This window comes from Gastrolobium bilobum, unplaced genomic scaffold, assembly GCF_033153095.1.
Source record: "Gastrolobium bilobum isolate Gb01-03AN ecotype WA unplaced genomic scaffold, APGP_CSIRO_Gbil_v1 utg3205, whole genome shotgun sequence".
Classification (NCBI taxonomy): domain Eukaryota; kingdom Viridiplantae; phylum Streptophyta; class Magnoliopsida; order Fabales; family Fabaceae; genus Gastrolobium; species Gastrolobium bilobum.
The window spans coordinates 385,314-402,523 of record NW_026899186.1 but is presented as its reverse complement, the minus strand read 5'-3'; the positions used below and the strand labels follow the sequence as shown (position 1 = coordinate 402,523).

Sequence of the window (17,210 nt, the reverse complement as noted above, 5' to 3'; positions counted from 1 at the left end):
AGTTTCCTGCTATAAAATGCTATAGGGTGATGCTTTTGCAGTAAAACAGCCCCTATACCCATGCCTGATGCATCGGTTTCAATTGTGAACAGCTCCTGAAAATTAGGTAAAGACAAAACTGGGGCTGCAATCAACAAGCTCTTTAATCCATTAAAAGCATCTTCGGTACCCTGTGACCATTTGAAGCCATCCTTAGTGAGGAGATCCGTTAAGGGACTGGCAATGGCTGCATAATGTTTTATAAAACGTTTGTAGTATCCAGACAGGCCTAGGAAGGCACGCACTTGAGTTACGGAAGTGGGAAGTGGCCATGCAGCCACCGCTTGGAGTTTCTGTGGATCTGGAGATACCCTCTTCTCAGAAATCAAATGGCCCAAGAAGTGAATTGTTTGCTGCTCAAAGTGACATTTGGACAATTTGGCATACAAAGAATGTCTCCTCAAAGTTGACAAAACAGCATGTAAATGGTTAAGATGGTCTTGGAAAGTAGAGTTGTAGATTAAAATATCATCAAAAAAAATAACTACAAAACGATGAAGAAAGGTAGAGAAAACCTCATCCATAGTCGCCTGAAAAGTAGACGGGGCATTAGAAAGACCAAATGGCATGACAAGGAAATCATAGTGGCCATGATGGGTACGAAAGGCTATTTTTGGATGTCTTCTGGTGCCATTCTAATCTGGTGATACCCAGAACGGAGGTCCAACTTCGAGAAGATGGTGGCACCATGCAATTCATCTAATAACTCGTTAATGGTGGGTATAGGAAATTTATCCCGAATGGTAATGGCATTGAGGGCCCTGTAATCAACACAGAAACGCTAAGTACCATCCTTTTTCTTCACCAATAACACGGGAGAGCTGAAAGGTGACTGGCTGTGGCGAATTTGACCAAGTTGCAGCATCTCATTAACCAACTTCTCAATCTCATTCTTTTGGAAGTGTGGGTAACGATAAGGACGTACTTGCACGGCCTTTGAATCTGGCTGAAGGAGAATATGGTGACCAATGTGTCTGGTTGGTGGAAGGGATGTGGGCTGAGTAAATATATCCTGGAATGTATCCAAGAGCTGTAGGACTTCAGAAGATTGTGAAGTGGTGTCAGAATTTGTAATATCCGAAGCTTGAGTAGTGAGGCACATCAAGTAAGAATCCACTGAATCTTGGGACATCAATTTATGCAATTGGGCTGTGGAAAGAGGTTGGGCCAGGAGTAAATGCTCTCCTTGGAGTAATACTTGGGTCCCTTGAACGTCAAAAGTCATGGTGAGAGCTTTATAGTCAGTTAGGATAGGACCTAAGGTAGAAAGCCATTGGACTCCAAGAACAATGTCCGCCCCTTTTAGCTCTAATAAAAATAAATCAACAGTGAAGGGATGAGATTGGATCAAGAGGAGAATATTCTGACAGACTGCCAAAAAGATGAGTGTGTCAACATTTCCCACTTGCACCTTAAAAGGGTTAGTGGACAGCAGCAACAAATTGAGAAATTGGGACATCCTTGGTGTAATAAAATTGTGGGTACTACCCTCATCTATCAGTATATGTACCACATGACCAGCAACAGAGCCTTGTAATCGAAATGAGCGAGATAAGTGAGTGCCAAATAAGGCATTAAAACTGATCTCAGGTAACACCTCAGAGTCCAATGAAGATTCGTCTATTGAAACAGCATCCGGAGGATTAGGATCATCATCTAGTCCTTCCAGGTATAGTAATGTTGCTCTCCCTTTGCATTTGTGACCCATGACAAATTTTTCATCACAATTGTAACATAAATTCTTTTCCCTTCTTTCTTGTCTTTCAGCTTGAGAAAGCCTACGAATAGGAAGAGCAGGTAAAGGTTTTGCAGTGTCTGAATGTGTTTGGATAATGGGGTTAATAGGATGTGATGGGGATGGGATTGTTGTGGATACACGGTTGGCTGAGTACCATGGTTTTTGAGGTTTCTCATCATGGATATGGTCTTCATACACCCGAGCCAATGCATAGGCCTCATGAAAGTCTTGAGGTCTGTGTGTGAGCACTAAACGTTTGATTTTAGGTTTGAGTCCTGAAATGAAAATGCTCCTTAGCATGGGATCCGAAACTGCAGGGACTCTGCTCACCAATTTTTCAAAGGCTGCCTGGTATTCAGTAACCGAGCCAGACTGTTGAATTTTTACTAATGCTCCTGTTGGATCATCAAACTCAGATGGGCCAAAACGATATTGTAAGGCCACACAGAAAGCATCCCAATCAGGTAAGGAAGTATCTTGAAATGAACCATTAAACCAACAAGAAACAGGATCGAACAAATTAATAGCAGCTAAAAGGACGCGCTCCAGAGGAGGAATGTTGTAAAAACAAAAGTACCTGACAGCTGCAGTAACCCAGGAAGTAGGATCTCCGGATGAAAATTTGGGGAAATCGAGCTTAACAGTGCGAGCTCGGTTAGAGTCAGATCCAGCATGATTGGCGTTGTGATTTGGGCCAGCACCCAGAATACTCATATTGGCATTATTGGTGTGCGTTGGGGAATGTTGTTGCTGAAGTGCAATGAGCCGCGTCAAATCCTGATGTAAAAGAGCATTGGATTCTTGTAAATTTGTTTGTAATTCCTGAAGATTCAAATACTGGCGTTCACGTAATAATTCCGCAGCATCAAAACGTTGATGTAATGCATCAACTCTATGATTGAGGTCCTGTTGCAGGGAATCAACCCTATTGGAAACATCTTTAAGACGGGTAATTTCAGCCATTGGAAAGGGAGGTAAGAGTGCAATGAAAGCACCAAATGTTAGGGAGAAAGTTCAGAAAAGAGAGAAGTTAGGGAGAGAGATTGAGAAGGGAGAGAAGTTTGTTGCAACTGAATCAGATGCCTTTTCTTACTTTCTTTCATTACTATTTAAACATCAATTGAAAATTGCAGAATTAATAAAACACTAATTAATAGTGCAGAAACAAACTAAAGTATGTGACTCCTATTACATATAACTACTACCCACGATAGCTACACCTATTGTATTCCCAATTGGGCTGCCTCAGATGACATACTGGTCCAAGTATTGAGGACGTTTGGGCTTACGCTTGGGCTTGGTTGTAACAAATATCCTAGCTGCTTTTCCAAGTTTCTTAAGATTGGACAATGAAATAACAAAAAGAAAGAGTGAATATGGAGCGGAGCATGTTACTAAAAAACTATATCTAGTGATGAGGAAGCGATTATTGCTAGCGGAACAGGGACAAGTCATAGAAGAACAACGTAGATTTTCTCTTTTCTACCAATTTATATCCTAAGAGAGCGAGAAAATTAATTTTAGGAATTTTTTTTTTTTTTTTGAGTTAAATTTCTTTTTGTACCAGATCAATTTTTGTTTGAATATAACTTACATTTCTGTTCACAGCTAGCACTTTTGGTTTTGTATTTGTCCTAAGATTCAACATCTTTCACTTCCGTAAATATCTTGTTCGTATAGTTGGATCATCACGCTTAGTTGTTTTATATGTATGCTCCATTAAGTTACATGAAAAATAAGTTATTAGATTTCATCCAAACAGAGGATAATTTAATTTTCATTCCTTTCACTTTCCATGTGGTGGTAAGGTGTCCAATATGCTTTCAGCCCACATAATGACACAAATGACTACATATTTTAGCAATATCAGCTGGTACACATAGCATTAGGAAAAAACCTCATATTTGGTTCTTCCACCCCCAAAAGAAACGATTGCCAAGGTAATATACAAAAAAAACTAGTCATGGATGGTGAAGCAGACAAGCGTTGACTTCACTTGGTAGACAACGTATAAACCAGGGCATCACTACAGTCTAATAAGCAAAGCTAGAGACAAAGACAGAAGAGGGAGAAAAGACCAAGTTTTATTCATTAGTCAACAAAGAAATTCTTATGTATTTTCAGATTAATTCATTCAACTACTTAACTTTTATAATAAATTAAGTTACTTTGATTGGACCGTTTACTTTGAATTTTGTTACCCTTTTTTCTTCTCTTCAGAGGTAAGTACATGCAACGCCGCAAATCTTGGAAGGGGATGGAACCCCTGATTTTGATTTGAAACTAGCTTATAAGCAATTTTCATGATAATTTCTGTACTACATACACAAGGTGAAATTTACATGAGTATTAGATGAAGATGTGTTACAAAAACAAGATTCCTAAAGTAATCTCATCTAGATTTTAGGAATTTTTCCCGAAGAATATTTTCATGAGTATTAGATGAAGATGTGTTACAAAAAAAAAATGCAAGAAAGGATGACCAATGCGCACTTAAAGATAAGATATAAGAGGATTCGTATCTATCGCAACAAAACATCATATTGTCATACTTCTGTTTGAAAAATGAAAACTACAAATCATTGTTAACATTATCTATCTATAACACATGCATGTCATGTTGTAGAAAAAGAAATACAAAAACAAAAAAGGTGGCAAATCAATTCCTTGTAAGGTGAGGAAAGAGATAGCGGACCTATTTTGTTAGACTAGATAAAAAATGCGGAACATATAACATAACTTCACCTGTAATAATAGGTAGGTAGTTTCCGTGGAGCATGGATGCTCTAATAATATTCAAATGTGTTGCAAATACATCTTAATTAAAGAATCAATAACCTTAAAAAAAAGGAAAAATAATCTGTAGCAAGTTGCTTATAATATACGTTACAATATCTTGACCACGCGCTTTTGTTAGGTGCTTAAGATTTGACTTGTTTGTTAAGTTGGATAGCCCAAAGCAAGAATGGATATACGGTGGATGTTACTAAAAAACTACATCTAATGAGGAAGGGATATGTTGCTAGCAGAATCAGTAAATTGAGTAGTGAGTAGCCATAAAACAACAAAGGACAATGTAGAGTTTCCTCCTTTCTACTAATTTATATCCTACGAGAGTGAGAAAATTGATTATAGCTTTTTCATTCCCCCCATTATGTTACTCTTTGAACCAGAATAGTATCTGTTTGGATGTAATTTATTTCGGTTCATATCTAGCACTTTGGTTTTCTATTTGTGCTTTCATTGAACATCTTTCACGTTTGTTAAGTCATATCTTTTTCTTGATCAATTTACATATTAAATTTCATTCAAAGAGAGGATAAGTTAGTTAATTCCTTTATTCTCACTTTCTTTCATTCCAATATGCTTTCGATCCACTTAATGACATAAATAACTCAAAATGTAACAATAATAGCTGGTCCAAATATCATGAAATGTAAACCTTACCCAGTCTTCCACCCAAAATACACAAAATAATAATCAAGATGAAGCAGACATGCACTGACTTACAGTTTCATTGGAATTGATAGAAGATTTTGAAAGCTTGTTTAGCTCTCGGCTCCTTGTCACATGCTTTTTGGTCCACACACGATTCTTATCTTGACTATAATAAGCCTCTGTGTTAGGTAGCGAGATAGATCAATTGACTTGAGATGGAATGCTCTTTTTATATTTTTTGTTGTTGGTAGTGGCAATTCAAGATGTCACATTATGTGTTGATTTTATTGCCTCAAGTATTTAAATGCACAGAGTAACAGAAGGAAGGAATAAGCCTCGTCTGTTTTTCCGCAATAGCTATTAAGCAGAAGAAAACACACGATTAGTGGCCTCCTGCTCCTCAACCAAAATATGAAGCCTTTTTCACTCACGTTACCTGCATTTTGCTCCACATGCCTTCATCTATTTCTTCTCTTGATTACTTTGAACTCACTCTGGCTTGGCCCAGAAACAACTGCCTCTGCATCAGGAAATGAAACTGATCACTTGGCATTGCTCAATTTCAAGGAATCAATATCCAATGACCCATCTGGAATCTTGGTCTCTTGGAATAGTTCTACCCACTTTTGCAACTGGCATGGAATTACATGCAGCCACATGCATCAAAAAGTCACTGAGTTGAACCTACAAGGCTCTCAGTTGCATGGACTCATATCTCCACAAGTTGGCAATCTCTCTTTTCTTAGAAACCTCAACCTCGCAAACAACAGCTTCTACGGAAAAATCCCACAGGAGTTGGGTCGATTGTTACGACTACAGCAACTCTCTCTTAGCAATAACACATTGACTGGGGAAATTCCTACAAACTTGACCAGTTGCTCTAATCTCAAAGAGTTACACTTAACTGGGAACAATCTGATTGGCAAAATACCAATTGAAATTGCCTCTCTTCGGAAGCTTCAATATTTTGTTGTTGCAAAGAATAATTTAACCGGAGGAGTCACGCCCTTCATAGGGAATCTATCATCTCTAACTGTTCTCAAGTTGAGTTTTAATAACTTAGAGGGAGATATTCCACAAGAAATATGCCGCCTCAAAAACTTGACAATTATAGTAGTGGCTGTCAACAAATTGAGTGGTATATTTCCTTCTTGTTTTTACAATATGTCATCTCTTACTTTAATCTCAGCTGGAGTGAATCAATTTAATGGCTCTCTTCCATCCAACATGTTCCACACCCTTCCTAATCTCCAATATTTTGCAATTGGCGGGAATCAAATCTCAGGTCCAATCCCCATTTCCGTTGCAAATGCGTCTGTCCTTCAAGCACTTGATATCATTAAAAACCATTTCGTAGGACAAGTTCCAAGTCTAGGGAAGCTAAAAGACATGTATTACCTAGGTTTGTCTGACAACAATCTAGGTGACGATATAACTACGGATTTGGAGTTTTTAAAATCATTGACAAACTGTAGCAAGTTGCAACATTTAGGTATGTCCTACAATAAGTTTGGAGGTCGTTTGCCAAATTGCTTGGGCAATTTATCCTCCCAAATCAATCAACTATATATTGGGGGTAATCAAATATCAGGACAAATTCCTGTAGAATTAGGAAATCTAATTAACTTAATTCTCTTGGGTATGGAAAATAACCGTTTTGAGGGGATTATTCCATCCACTTTTGGAAGGTTTCAAAATATGCAATATTTAAATTTGGGTGGAAACCAGCTGTCAGGAGATATACCATTCATCATAGGCAACCTCAGTTTGTTGTACTTTTTGAATTTAGCCCAAAATTTGTTAAAAGGAAAAATTCCTCTAAGTATTGGAAAGTGTCAAAATTTGCAAGTTCTAGACCTTTCCAGAAACAACCTTAGAGGAACCATACCCTTTGAGGTTTTTAGTCTTTCCTCATTAACAAATTTACTAGACTTGTCGCACAACTCATTGAGTGGTAGTCTACAAGATGAAGTGGGCCAATTGAAAAATATTGATGTGCTAAATGTCTCTAATAATCATCTATCTGGTAATATCCCTGGAACAATTGGAAAATGTTTAAGCTTGGAGTACCTTTATTTGCAGGGGAATTCCTTCCATGGAATCATCCCATCCTCTTTGGCTTCACTAAAAGATCTTCGACAGTTAGACCTATCACGAAATCACTTGTCTGGATCAATTCCTGATGTTTTGCAAAATATTTCTTTCTTGGAATACTTAAATGTATCATTCAACATGTTGGATGGTGAAGTACCAACGGAAGGTATCTTTCGAAATGCAAGTGAATTAGCAGTGACCGGAAACAATAACCTTTGTGGAGGTGTTTCGGAGCTACATCTACCGCTATGCCCAGTCAAAAGTGAGAAACATGAAAAACATCGCAATTTAAGGTTGATAGCAGCGATAATTAGTGTAATTGTTTTTCTTCTCATACTGTCGTTCATTCTCACTTTCCACTGGATGAGGAAAAAAAGCAAGAAATCATCTTCTGATTCACCAACAATTGACCAGCTGGCCAAGGTTTCATACCAAAACCTACACCGTGGAACCGATGGGTTTTCAATAAGAAACTTGATAGGATCCGGAAGTTTTGGCTCTGTATACAAAGGAATTGTTGGGCCCGAAGACACAATTGTTGCCATAAAAGTCTTAAATCTTCAAAAGAAGGGAGCTCACAAGAGTTTCAATGTTGAATGCAATGCACTCAAAAATATTAGGCATCGAAATCTGGTTAAGATTTTAACATGTTGTTCTAGCACAGATTTCGAAGGTCAAGAATTTAAAGCTCTTGTTTTTGAGTACATGACAAATGGAAGCTTAGAAAGATGGTTGCATCCAGCAGCAAATATTGCAGATCAGCATAGATCATTAAACCTTGAGGAGAGGTTAACTATTATTACTGATGTTGCTTCAGCATTTCATTATCTTCACTACGAATGTGAGCAGACTATCATTCACTGTGATTTGAAGCCTGGCAATGTCCTTCTTGATGATTGTATGGTAGCTCACGTGAGTGATTTTGGCCTAGCAAGATTGCTCTCAAGTGTTGGAGTCTCTCTCACACAAAGTAGCACAGTTGGAATAAAGGGGACCATTGGTTATACTCCTCCAGGTATAACATGATATTGTTTGTTCAAGTTGTGAAATCTTTTAGTTTCAAGTTTTAGCTCTTGTTTTTTTAACCTTTTTATTTTCTTTTGGGTTATTGTTTTGTTGATAACTTTAATGATATTAACTAATTTGAATTACATTTCAGAGTATGGAATGTGTTTTGCGGTGTCCATTGAAGGTGATATGTATAGTTTTGGAATTTTGATTTTAGAAATGTTAACCGGAAGGAGACCTACAGAAGAAATGTTTCAAGATGGTCAAAATCTCCACAATTATGTTGAAATTTCAATTTCAAATCACCTTTTGCATATTGTGGACCCGACTATTCTCCCCTACGAATTAGAACAGGGTACTGGCAATAAGAAACTTGGTCTTATGCATCCTAGTGTAGAGAGATGTTTATTTTCTCTTTTTAGGATTGCACTTGCTTGTTCAATGGAATCACCAAAAGAAAGAATGAGTATGATTGATGTCATTAGGGAGCTTAATCTGATCAAAAGTTTCTTCCCTTCTAGGATTTAGTGGAGGCAAGTTGCATTGTGTCATCATGTTATTGCTACCAGATAATGCTTACAAATGTTTTATTTTCTTTCCATCTTCCCGTTGTCTTTTTCTAATCTAGTTAATGGCTCTTTCAATGCTTTATTTTTCTTATGTAAGTTTTAAAGTGTTTGTATTATTATTTAGAGATTTAATATATGTTTAAATTATAATTTAGCACAACACAATTATGGAATATGTTACGGATTCAAACTGTTTAATTTGTTTACTTTTAATTTTAAAATAATTGTTATGATCGGCACAATAGACTTCCACATTGGACACATGATTTGGCCCAAACATAATCCCACGTAAGGAATCCTTTATAAAAGGAAGGTTTCATTTCATATCCTCTTATCGTTATTGTACATACATGCCAGCTCTTTTGGCTCTCTACCTCTCATCATGCATAGTGATGACGCTACTTACAATTGTCTCCTCCATAAACACCGCAAGCCCTAAATTCGATAGCAACCATTTATCCACTAGGATTAAACAGTAACAAAGAAAAAAAATCTATAGTTTATTCTTATTATAATTAAAATTTATATGTATTCGATCTTGTGCATGATGAATAAATAATATTTTAGGGTAAATTACATAAAATCACCTTGTATTAAGGTGGCTTTTAAAAAACCACCTTGCACTTTTAATTAAAAGAATTACCCTTCTTCTACTTTAAAATTATAACAATTAAGCATACTTAACACTTTTAATACCAAAATACCGATGTCTATGTTGGCCATTGCCTTTCACTCCTCCCTCTACCGGTAGCTTCCTCAACTTCTTTTCTACTATGTTCCCTCTTAATTTTACACCGTGATGAATTTTTCTCTTGCTTATCTTTTCATCTCTTGCTTATCTTTTCATCTCTTGCAGTTTACCATCGTTATATGAGTCATTTTGGTATAGATTTTGGAATCCAATTAGATGACCAAAACTTCTCATAACCCATGTCTTCAGGTATGCCTCACTAAAGAAAACCTACATGTAAGAAACCAATGTCTGGGACTTTTCAATAGCAACATTATTCTTCCAATGCCTTCTAAGAAACCAAAAGTAATTCAGCCTTAATTTTTGTTTGCCCTTGTCCCGAGAAGAATAAGGTTTGAAGTTGTGATGATGGAATCTCATTAAAGGTAAAAAACATTATTCATGATAAATGTTGTGGTAGAAATTAAGAATGGAGTTGTGATGATGGAATCCCATTAAAGGTTAAAAACATTATTCATGATAAATCTTGTGGTAGAAATTAAGAATGGAATACAAAGACGATGCCATTATAAAAAGGTTTGGTTGGATGGAACTTGAGGGGTGGTGACTGGTGACTAGGGGTGTTAACGGGGTGAGCTGAGTCGAGCTTTAGTCTTAAAAGGCTAAGTCTGTGTTTAAATGTGTTACTTGTTATGAATATAATTATCGGCCTATGTCTGGCTTATTTACAAAAAATAAAAGCCTGATTTAGCATGTTTTAAAAAAATAAAACAACAAAAATTTGTTCAAAACAAAGGGGAAGGATATACTTACCACCTTTACAACTAACCTAATCATCGTTGATTTCCGTCAATCTAACGGTTATAATTTATTGGAAATTATTGGATCGCATTTATTAATTATTTATTAATTTCCAATAAATACAATAAATTATAACCGTTAGATTTACGGAAATCAACGGTAATTAAGTTGGTTGTAAAGGTAGTAAATTTTTTTGTAGTAAGTATATCTTGCCCCTCAAACAAAATATATGATCCACAACACTAATAATTTCACAAAGATTCACAAATTCAATTTATATCCAAAAAGCATAATATAGAACAAAATCATTCAAAAAGTCTGTTTAACCAATAAAATGGGGTAAAATGGGTTGAGGAGAGATGGCTATTATGAATAGTATGAAAAATATAAAATAAGAATAAAAGTTAGTATATCAGGCCAGCCTGAGAAGCTCTAAGGCCGAGCTTTTGAATTGAAGTCTGATGCCTTTTTATTAAACGAGCTTTTATATAAGTTCAAGTCTGGTTCCAGCAACCAATTTTAGACATGTAAGCTCAGGCCTTCACGAGCAGAGCCAAAGGCACCTGAAAGGCTCCTGGTTCATTTAGCACCCTACTGGTGACCGATGGCAGGTAGAAGATGGTGAGTATGGATAGTTTTGTCTTAAAATTATTAAATATGTTTAATTGTTATAACATTAAAGTTTAAGGGGGTTATTTATTTTAATTAAAAATATAAGGTGGTTTTTTGAAAAAGTATTAAACTACAAGGTGGTTATGTACAATTTAGCCAATATTTTATTATAATTTAGATTCTTAAAATACGATCGCAGTTTTAATTGTCAAATAAATGATAATTGACTTTATCCTAAATTTTAAGACAATAATGTTTTAAAAAAAATGAATAAATAAATTATGAAATTATGATATATTTATCTCTTGCAATACCGCAATAAAGAACTACAAAATAAAAAAAAAATCCTATCATGAATTAACAACACACAAAGATCAAACATAAATTGTCGCTTTTGAATAAAATAACGTAAGGTTGTCTGTATAATAATGATCAAAATGATGACTAAACATAATTCAGTTTATAGAAATAGCATTCATGCATACACTACAGCAATGTGGCCCATATCTAGACTAATATTCTGCAAAATTCAAACAAAACCCTTACTAAGATCCTCACAAATCCCTTTTAACTTGAACAAATTAAGAAAATTAAAGCAAAGTTGAAGACAAGACCAAAGAACAAAAGCTAGAAGAATAGGAAATCACCGAGGAACAATAACGAGCTCCAATGGAAGGAAATACCTAACAAAGATGAAGAAAGCAGACAAATGCAAACGACGTCAGTGAACAGAGGCAACAACCCGACGACTGCACATGGTGAACTCAAAACGCTCTTCAACCTTCAATGTTCAACCATAGACGAAGGTGATGAAGCGCAAATGCAGAATAAAACGAGGATTTGAAGAAATTGTGAACTTGCTATGTTCGAAGATTTGAAGACATCGAAGGATGAAAAAATGAAAGAAAAAGCTAAAACTAAATATTACAAAGTTTCATTTGGCCTTGAGGCTTACGAACGGCAAAGTTAAAGCTTAGGGTTTTTTTAGGGGGGAAGACGTTTTTGTTTGTGTGATTTTGATACAAAATGATTGTTTTTAAGGGTAATTTTGCCACATTGGTAAACAGTGTAGTAAAATTTAGGGTACTTTCCTAGTTATACCATCATTTCAATAAATGTTGCTAAACCAATGTGGTTAAATCCCGTGTTTTTTGTAGTGATATAATAAAGGAAAAAGCATTTGTTCACCAAAAAAAAAAAAAAGGAAAAAGCATTTCTCCTATTATAGGAAATAAAATAAAAGTGTTTCCAATTATTACTTGCAAACTTTGAAAATTTTGTTTCTGTTTTCTGTTTTTTTTTTTTTTACCAAAATCCAAAAGAACGAAAATAACTTTATATCATGTTACTAAACCCACGATGAATAAATCAAAATCGTTGTTACTTAAGACAAAACACACCCAGCATACCCAATTTCATGTAATACAACTCTTCAATTCTTTTCATGGCCAAGTATAAGCAAAACAGGCCAGCCCCTTGCACTTAACATGTTTGGTTGCGTAAGCTAATTAGCAAACGACAAAAAAACTACATATACAGCCCCATGATTTATGTATGGATAAGTTTTATACGTTTCGTTTGAAAATTTCTAATGGAAACAGTTCCTTCCGAGACCATTTATCAGCACATGTATGTTGTCTTCTGAGTAAAAACGCAACAAGGTCATTTTATTACACATACATTCCAAATATTTGGTTAACTATAAATGAATACAGTCAGTAACAAGGTGATTTTATCTGAGTATGAGATAATAGTTGATGACATGAAACAATAAAATTAAACATGAAAATGATCTAATTAAGTCAAGTAAGGATGAAGGCGAAGAACCGTCACATCTTAACACTGCCATATGTAGGAAATTTATTAACAAAGTATGCCCTAGAACATCATTAGATACACAAAGTAAGCATGAATTTAGAACACCAAGTATTGACAGAAATAAAAGGGATTTCTGTATAAAGAAATAAATAAACAGGATTTCAGAAAACATCATGCTCTCATTCAACCAGTATTGACAAATAAATCAATGGAGTCAGAAATGTTTTCGATGTTTCATATGATTTTATTTCTTTCTTTATTACTTTCTAAAAAATGGTCAGTCGTTTACCTTCTCAAACTTTTATTGAACAGAGAACATTTGAGTCCGAGATTTCCCACACCCTTATGCCTGCAAATATTGTTTCAAGTAATTTTGTACATGTCTCAGTATTGAACTTATAATTACAAAGATAGCGAAATTCCTCTTGAATTTCAGGTTGTTGACACTTGTACTTGTCAGATATTGAAGCCCAGGTCAATTACTTGATGGAAATTAATTCCTTAATCCTTAGGGTGAAAACTATCACCCAATAAACCCCAGGTATATCATATTGGATCATAAATAAATATAAAACAAATAAGGCATATATGTCTCCGTTACAGCAACGGTGTATCTTTATAATCCTCTTGAAACTTTTGTCTTTCTTCTGAACTTTGGTCTTCCTCAGTCAAATCATTCTTTAGAGAGTATTCTCTCTAGATGGGAAAGAAAAAAACTGAAACTGATTTGAGTTCTTGTGGACCATAACTCTAGGTTTAGTTTCTATATATATTGTTCCATTAGGCACCCATTACATATAGTTGGGTCAATATTAGGTATCCACTCATTAAGCCCTTACCGAATTAGGAATTTGATCAAGATCCTTTATATTGATCACTTAATTTTCCCAATAATTAAATAGCATGATATAATTGATATTTTAATGTGTAGCCCACAATTATATTAGGAAATAAAATTTCCTAAAAATCTTCCACTTGGGCTACATATGATTCTGAAACAATTATATCATATATTCCTTAAGGGCGCAACTATATGTTGTTGAACCATAGGTCATAAAGACTATGATATTAAAGTTTTGATGATAACAAAGCACCTACAATGGACCAACATAGCTCAACAAGGATGCTCTCAATGGAAGGCATGGCAACAAGTCTCAAATGGCCAAGTGTAAAATTGATAAAGATACTCAAATGTGCAAAGTCAAACTTGAAGTCAAAGTTTTGAAACTTATGCAAAACCAAAGAAGACTTAATCATTACTATTTGTAATAGTTATTTCTTAGAATCATAGAACTTATAGAATTGAGTTTATTGAGTTTTACCTTGAGGAATGCATTAATAGGTCATAAACTCATGCATTAGTGACACATACACTTTGATCATGCATACAAGCTCACACACACATCAAAAGTTGTTATACATGTGTGGAACATGGTCATACATATGCTAGATGTCACTATGAATCATTTAGAAGTCACTTACATTTATTAAAATCAAAAAGACAGCTGAAAACTAAGTTTCAGATACGAAGTAATCAAATACTTTATGGAAGTAATCGATTACCTGGGCTGCTTGAAGAAGTAATCAATTACATGATGAATAGTAATTGAATACTTAAAGTCTTTGAAGAAGTAATCGAATACTGCCCGAAAATTAATCGATTACTCCCTGTCTTTAGTGACTTAAAGCTTATGTAATTCGAATTTTTAGATGTCCAACGGCTATAAACGGTTAGTAACCTGATAGGACACCTATATAAACATATTTTGAGGGTTTCTGAATAAGAATTAATATTGAAAAACTTCAGAATACATATAATTCAGAAATTGACCCCAATTGGGCTACATTTGCATATCCTTGAGGAAATTTTCAATTACTCTCTCGTTTCTCAATCTTTTCCATTCTTTCTGTTGGAATTGAATAAGTGGAGGATACCCGAATTCTGTTTGGATAATATAATGACCCTCATCAGGTAAATCTTAATTAGAAATTTAATTTAAAGATTTAAATATCATAATTAGATTCAAAACGTGATTTCGAGTATTTTGACTGTAATCATGACTAGGTCATGAACAATGTCTTCTGTCGGGTATTCTGCACATATTCTTTTAAGCATACTCCCCTCTTGAGCTTGTACATGGATGCGAACCTAATGTTTCCCATCTGCGCATATTTGATTGCATTATATATGTCCTTATGTCATCTGAGGTTTAACATTTACGTGCGATTTTAAGACTCGATACAGAATCAAGTATTTGGAGCCCTTGATGGGCTACATATATGATTCACTAATTTAATGAGAGACATTTTCCGACATTAGGGGGGAAAGCCAGAAACTTAATGAATCCTGAGAAATTATTTTGAAAAAAAAAACTAAATGAATTATTTTGGTCCACGTAAGAGTATAATTGAACTTGAAGTTCAAAATATCATTAACTTGCAACCTTTAGTAAGATAAATGCCAAATATTTCTGATCATAAAGGAGTGACTAAGTCTCATATCCCTGCAGAAAATGAGCGACATGTAGTGGAGAATTTAATGAGACAAAATTTTGTTTGAGTCTAGTCAATGCAGGAAGCGTGAATGAGACTAAAGACATAAATCCGCAGAAAATAAAAATAAGTCACTCATTGCGCATCTTGAAGAGAGAAAACACGGTGAAATAAATGCAGCTGCTAATTGCAACAATCCCGAGAATACGGAACGGCCAAATCTGAATGTCATGGGAAACGATGAAGATTTGGTTTATGATACTTAAAAGTTGCAATACACTATAATAATAAGGAAGAAAATATGTTAATATTATCTATCGTCGACGACATCATTGCCTTCTCAGTAACTCCTGTTGTCTCAAGAGATAATCTAGATCCAGAACCTAAAATCATTCAAGAACGCCAGACGCATTCAAATTAGTATGAATGGAAGGAGGCAATTAAGAAATAACTAGGATTTTCATAGAAACCCTACATCAATTATGATGTTTATTCTCCCGTAATGAATTTTATTACGTTCGGTTACTTGATCAATATGAAGACTAGGATGATATTTATATGAAAATTCCTAAAGGATTCTTCATACCCTATATGGGAAGAATGAAATTCGCAGCAAGTCTAGCATCAAGCTGCAAAGATCATTGTATGGTGGTCTCAAACATATTGTTGTCTCGGCTTGCAGATCGAGTATCTTCCAAAAATATTTATTTTATTTCACCAATGTTATTATATAAGTGCCCCAATAATGGTCCATTTACTAAAAGTGAATACAGATACATTTAGACAAAAAGAAACTAACAAGAAATGATTAGAACCTGAAGCTCCTAATCTTAAAAGTCATAGGAACACTATTATACTTTGCAAATTGCAACAGGCCTAATATTGCATTTGCAGTAAAAGTTCTAGCTAGACATAATGTTTCCCCTTAAGACATTGGAATGATGCCAATCATATTTTGGTTATCTTCAAGTAGATCCCATAATATTAGGGGTGTTAGCGGACTGGAATGGATCGATTTTGAAGCAAAAATCATCGGATTCAATCTCTTAGTTTTGATCATTTAATCATCCATTCAGTTTTGATTGGATCGATTTTCCAATTTTCGAAAAATCTAAAATTTTAGTCATACAAATCACTAGCTATATCAAAATAAAGTCATTCAAAGTTACAAACCACTAAAAAATTCAAGTCTTCAAACTAAAACAAGTCTTAAAATTCATGAAGAGTTAAAATATATTAATAGACAATAAAAAAAACTAAAACAAGATAGTTTGCTATCAATAACATCCAAGATTTCAAGTCTACAAAACAACAAGATTTCAAGTCACCATCTTTCGAAAATAATAAATATATAATACATTGGATTGGATCGGTTTTCACCAATCAAACCAAAAATCAATCCAATCCAATTAAAATATACGAACTTTTTTTCGGTTATCGATTTTTCGGTTCGGTCACTGCGATTTGAATTGGTTTAGATCGGTTGATGAACACCTCTATATGATATGAAGATTTTACATTAGTGGGATATTTTGATGTTGACTATATGTCTAATAATCATAAATTGAATATGCATCTTTTTGGGGAAGCACTGCAATGTTATGAAAGGCTATAAACGCTAAGTCTAGTCGATATTTTCTTAATAGATTACTTTCATCAAAGGGAGCAAATTAATTATGACTACCCTTGAAAGATATAATCCTGAAGGTTTATTAATGTACTCTTTTTTCTTTTGCTAATTTTTTTCCCAAAAGGGTTTTTCTTGGCTAAAGGTTTTTAATGAGACAGTTTATGCAATTTTTTGGTAGCACACATCATGTACTCTTTTATGTCTTCGCTAGTTTTTTCCCATTGACTTTTCTAAGAAGTTTTTAATGAGGCATGAACTTAGAGCAATGATGTCCAATGA

The 17,210-nt window shown here is 34.7% G+C and overlaps 2 protein-coding genes across 2 annotated transcripts; one reads left to right on the top strand and one right to left on the bottom strand.

Annotated features, from left to right (window-relative positions):
* Positions 1-820: 820 nt before the first annotated feature.
* LOC133288055 (uncharacterized) lies at positions 821-2,740 on the bottom strand. The gene has a single exon (XM_061485752.1). It carries the CDS (start codon positions 2,738-2,740, stop codon positions 821-823), a length of 1,920 nt encoding a protein of 639 aa, XP_061341736.1.
* Positions 2,741-5,626: 2,886 nt separating this feature from the next.
* Positions 5,627-8,845, top strand: LOC133288054 (probable LRR receptor-like serine/threonine-protein kinase At3g47570). The gene is made up of 2 exons (XM_061485751.1): positions 5,627-8,324; positions 8,469-8,845. Exons 1-2 carry the CDS (start codon positions 5,627-5,629, stop codon positions 8,843-8,845), a joined length of 3,075 nt encoding a protein of 1,024 aa, XP_061341735.1.
* Positions 8,846-17,210: the final 8,365 nt, after the last annotated feature.